General features: G+C 42.2%; 1 protein-coding gene across 1 annotated transcript; it reads left to right on the top strand.

Moving 5' to 3' along the window:
* Positions 1-224: 224 nt before the first annotated feature.
* Positions 225-2,338, top strand: LOC121567162. The gene is made up of 2 exons (XM_041877097.2): positions 225-1,328; positions 1,992-2,338. The coding sequence occupies exons 1-2, from the start codon at positions 320-322 to the stop codon at positions 2,144-2,146; spliced, it is 1,164 nt and encodes a 387-aa protein (XP_041733031.1). The 5' UTR covers positions 225-319; the 3' UTR covers positions 2,147-2,338.
* The last annotated feature ends 2,973 nt before the right edge of the window (positions 2,339-5,311 follow it).

The raw sequence follows: 5,311 nt of genomic DNA, 5'->3' as shown, positions 1-5,311 counted from the left end.
AGGAAGGGCGAATGTTAAACTCATCCAGGAAAACTGCTATACTTGAAGCGCCAAAACCATTGAACAAAAACAAATGATGAGCTTTTTGGGGATGATAAACTACTGTAGAGCTTGGATACCGCATTATGCACTGCATACTGGGAAGTTAAGTGATCTTATCTATGGGAAGGCAATGGCAGCCCATGATAAAATCATTTGGAACTCTGACGCGAAGGAACAATTTATAGAGATAAAAAAGTTGCTCACTTCCCAAACAGCCTTAGCTTTTCCTAGATATGACAGGCCTTTTACCCAGACGGTAGATTGTAGGGAGGGATATATGACATCGGTTTTGACTCAAAAACATGGGGATAAGAACAAACCCATTGCATATTATTCATCTAAATTAGACCAGGTAGCACAAGCAATGCCACTATGTTTACAATCAGTGGTAGCTGCAGCTCAGGCAGTGCAAGATTCGGCATCAATAGTTTTGTACCACGATTTAACACTAAAGGTTCCGCATGCAGTATCCATACTGTTGTTGGAGCATAAAATGGCCTATATGTCACCTGCTAGACATTTATCTTGTATGATAATCCTGTTAAATATGCCTAATTTGACCATTGAACGGTGTACAACTCTAAACCCCTCTACTCTAGTTCCTATTGCGACAGATGGCAGCCCACATGATTGTATAACTGAAACTGAGAAACTTGTGTTGCCAAGACCTGACTTAAAAGACCTAGCCTTAGTGGATGGGGAAGTGACTATGTTTGTTGATGGTTCATCTAGAAAAAACCCTGATGGTACGAATGCTACAGGATATGCAGTTGTAACAGAGACTGACGTCTTGGAAGCTGAATCATTACCTAGAAATTATTCTGCACAACAGGCAGAGATAGTGGCTCTCACTCGGGCATGTCATTTGGGTAAAGGGAAAAAGGTTACTATTTACACCGATAGTGCCTATGCATTTAATACAGTACACGTATTTGCTGCACAATGGAGAAACAGGGGAATGGTAACCACTTCTGGCAAAACCATTACACATGCCCAGTTAATTTTGAATCTTTTAGATGCTGTACTCCTACCAGAGAAGTTAGCTATATGTAAATGTGATGCTCACACTAAAGGTGTAGATAGCATAAGCAACGGCAACAGAAAGGCAGATGAGGAAGCGAAAAAGGCAGGTGTCAAACCACAATCACCCACATACTTACATCTAAAAGAGGAGGTAGACATTGATAAAGCATTACTGATAGACAGCCAGTTAAGAGCACCGATGAAGGAAGTGAGTAGATGGGAGAAAATGGGAGCAGTCAAGAAGGGGGAAATGTGGCATCAAGGTAATTTACCTATATTACCAAAATCTCTGTTTAGATATGCAGCAATTTTGATACATGGACAAAGTCACGTATCAACCGGGGGAATGGTGGAAATAATTAGAAAGCACTTTGTAGCGTACGGGATAACAAATTACTTTAAATAAATTTGTTCTAGGTGTGTTATATGTGCACAAAGTAATCATCAAATGGGTAGAAGTCTTTCCAACCTCCTCCGCTGATGCATTCACAGTAGCTAAAGCTTTATGTCAGGAAATAATCCCTCGGTTCGGATTGCCAGAAACTATTTATTCCGACAATGGGTCTCACTTCTCCAACCAGGTAATAGATAATATTGGACAGAAGTTACATATTAATATGAAAAAACATTGTTCATATCATCCGGAATCAGCAGGTTTGATTGAACGCACTAATTCGACGATTAAATCACGTTTAAGAAAAACGCACATGAGTACAGGAAGAAATTGGGTACAATGTCTACCAATAGTATTAATGACGATAAGGGTAACACCGGATAAAGATGGGTTATCCCCCTTTGAAAAAGTGTTTGGGAGACCATATAGAATGCCCGAGTTAGGCAGACTAGAGGAGGCAGATACAGAAGTAGAAGGGACATTGGCGGGACATATGAGAAGACTGTTCATTAACCAAACACGTATGTCAAAGATTCTGTGTCCCACAGGAGAACTAAAGGAGAGGGTAACCCACTCTATCCAACCCGGAGACTGGGTGTGGATACAATCCCTAAAGAAGAAAGACTGGAAGCAGCCCCGTTGGGAAGGCCCCTACCAGGTTCTATTGGTCACCGCCTTTGCCATTAGAATAGCAGAGAGAGGAACCTGGGTCCATGTTACCCACTGCAAGAAGGTAGGACCACATACAAGCACCGCTTAGCACACGCAGAGTTGACGAGCGGAACTGCGCCACAGGGTGCGGGGGTCACCTCTGTCAACGAAGATCTCCTACCCAGACCTATCATCACTGTAGTGTGTTCCTAGGGTGTGAGTATGGGGTGGTACCGAGCAGAAGGACTCAAGACAGGAGAGGGTTGGGGGGTTTTTGGGAATATGGGTGACCCTGAGCTGCATCATAGTCTCGGCAATAGTCGTGGTAGGTCAAAATCCACCACCACCTCGCACCAATTACGCTATGGCCTTACCATTATTAAGAAATAAAGGGAAAGCGACCCGACATACTGACCATCAAGGGCGAGTGATCTACAAAATAGGAGTCAGAGAAGGGTGGGGAGTAAGATTCCAAATTATGATTAGGGATCTTATCAGAGCGGATAAGCAAGCAACATGGGATTATAAGATCCCGTTGTATTTATGTTCAGCCCCCTCAGCGGATTGTTCCTGGGCTCAGGTATTTAGACATACTGGGGGAAGGAGATATGAGACGGGGGGGGGGGGCTGGACGTCCAGATGGAGGATAAGAAGGTATAACGACATCCCCACGGAGATGGTAGTAACGATAGTAAAGGTCACTAAAGAGGACATGAAAAGAACTTACTGGGCTTGCGCGGACGTATACGGATGGGATACTTGTCTAAGATTATATTTAATGGAGTCAAAAGATATAGAGGGAGCAGGTACTGGCATTAATCCATTAATGACAATAGACCGAGTAAATCAGTCAAGGGATGACGGAGTCAATTTGACTAACCCGTCCCACTATGAAAGATTTTCTCCTCCAGGAATGGAACAATGGGGAAGTGGAGGGGGTCCCTGATGAGAATCTCTGGTTAAAGTGGATGAAATACACCGCTAGGGCCTTGGGGGAGACCAATTGTTATGCATGCTCCATTGGGCGACCGACAATGTTGACCGCCCCAATGCCAAAGGCAATGTTTCCCTGTGTATTAGACCTGGGGTCCAATCAAAAAGAGCCCAATTGCACAGGGATTGGGCTGGCAAAATTGACATACTCGGCCAGCCCACCTAGATTCACTTTAACTCCTGGCGAATACCAGTGTTACAGACATAGAAATGGCACCCGTAACTTGGGTGATTTTGATGGCTGTAAGGAGATAATTAATGTGACTGATTTAGATAAGGAAGGAAGGACAAAAATTAGGAACCTAACCATCCCTCTGACTGATGTGTGGTGGGCATGCACAAAAAAAGGGAGTATTCGGCAGACATTACCAGAGGGATGGGTGGGTACTTGTGCACCAGTGTTGTTGGTCCAGCCTGTAAGAATTAGTCATCAAAGACCAGTGACAGGAAGAAGAATCAGAAGGAAAAGGAATATAGGTCAGGAAGGAAATAGCCCCATTTGGATAGATGGTATAGGCATCCCCAGGGGTGTTCCAGATGAATACAAAGCTATGAATCAGATATGGGAGGGGTTTACCACAACATTTTTCTGGTGGGTGACAATAAACAAAAATGTGGATTGGATTAATTATATCTATTACAACCAACAACGATTTATTAACCAGACTAGAGATGCAGTAAAGGGGATCTCCGAGCAATTATCGGCCACCTCACTTATGACCTGGGAAAATCGGTTAGCTCTGGATATGTTGCTGGCAGAAAGGGGTGGAGTCTGTAAAATGGTGGGGGGCCATTGTTGCACATTTATCCCTAACAACACCGCACCGGAGGGGACGGTGACCAGAGCTCTTGCAGGATTAACTGCGCTAAGTAAAGAATGGGCTGAAAACTCAGGAATTAGTACATCTTGGACAGGATGGTTTGATACCATGTTTGGTAAATGGAAAACCATAGCAGCAACCATCTTAGGGGCAGTCAGTGTTTGTATGGGAATTCTTGTATTATGTGGTTGTTGTCTTGTTCCCTGTGTCCGAGGATTGGTGAGCAAGGCGTTGGTGAATGCAGTATCTCACCAAATGATAAGAGATGGACCGACTCCGGACTCTGACCAGGAGAGCGGGAAATACGATCCTCCAGGCTTGGGGGATAACGACGACTTTGACCCTGAAAGACCGCAATTGGATGAAACGTTTATTGGTTCTGATGTATGAAGGTCATAGGGAAAATCCTAAAAGAAGACCTATGATTGGATGTAGATAAATAGAACTGATCTCTGAGATTAAACATGTTTGTAAATACATTTATCCTGAAGATGAAACCATTTAGTCAAAAGGGTGGATTGATAGATGAATTTGTGTATTAAAAATAATGACTAAAGAATTTCACCCCAAACACAGTATAAATGTTAGAATTATCATGTAGTGTCAACCCACTAACAGAGGGGGCGTTACTAACCATTCAAGGGGGAAGGCGGGAACTGTTTAAGAAAGGTGGGAGGAGCATAGTGTCTTTGTTTGTCAAGGAGTATAAAAACAGGATATTTGTGTTTTTGAGCAGAGCTCTCCTTAAATAAAATTTACTGATAATTACTTGTGGATTGTGGACCTTGAATCATTGATGATTAAAACCAGAGCTTTACAACCTCTGGTAATGATTCAAGCTTAGGTTGAATTAGAGATAAAAATTCACGTGACAGTAGTCCACAATCATCTCCTGTTGCATTATTTGTTCTGTTGTTTCTGGAGGATTAAATTGAAATTGCAACCAACTTTCTATGGCTTGTTTTAGAAATAGTGATATTTGGGAGATTATTTCCTTTTCAAATAACTGAAAGTGAGAGGTTGTAATCTGAATAAAGGGAAAAAGGCCATTCTTGAACATTGGGTGAGACAATCTTACTAATTCGCTAGAGAACCAGTTCGGATTTAAGTATAACTTTTGTATGACTGAAGCTTTTAGTGATAGGACTAATGCTTTAATATTTAATCATTTCTGTCTTCCGAATTCATATTCATTATATAAATTGGCCCGTTTAATTTTGTCTGGCTTGCCATTCCAAATAAATTTGAATATTTTTTTCTCATATAATTTAAAAAACGGTTTGCTAGGCGTAGTTAAGACCATAAGCAAATAGGTAAACTGGGATAATACTAAAGAGTTAATCTCCTGAGTGGCGCAGTGGTCTAAGGCACTGCATCGCAGTGCTAG

This window comes from Coregonus clupeaformis, chromosome 33 (assembly GCF_020615455.1).
Source record: "Coregonus clupeaformis isolate EN_2021a chromosome 33, ASM2061545v1, whole genome shotgun sequence".
Classification (NCBI taxonomy): domain Eukaryota; kingdom Metazoa; phylum Chordata; class Actinopteri; order Salmoniformes; family Salmonidae; genus Coregonus; species Coregonus clupeaformis.
This window is presented reverse-complemented; position numbering and strand designations above follow the sequence as displayed.

Coding starts and splice junctions, on each gene's coding strand:
- LOC121567162 (XM_041877097.2), top strand. CDS start 320: ATGACATCGGTTTTGACTCAAAAACATGGGGATAAGAACAAACCCATT. Junction 1,329..1,991: donor GGGGGAAATGTGGCATCAAG/GTAATTTACCTA, acceptor CGTATGTCAAAG/ATTCTGTGTCCCACAGGAGA.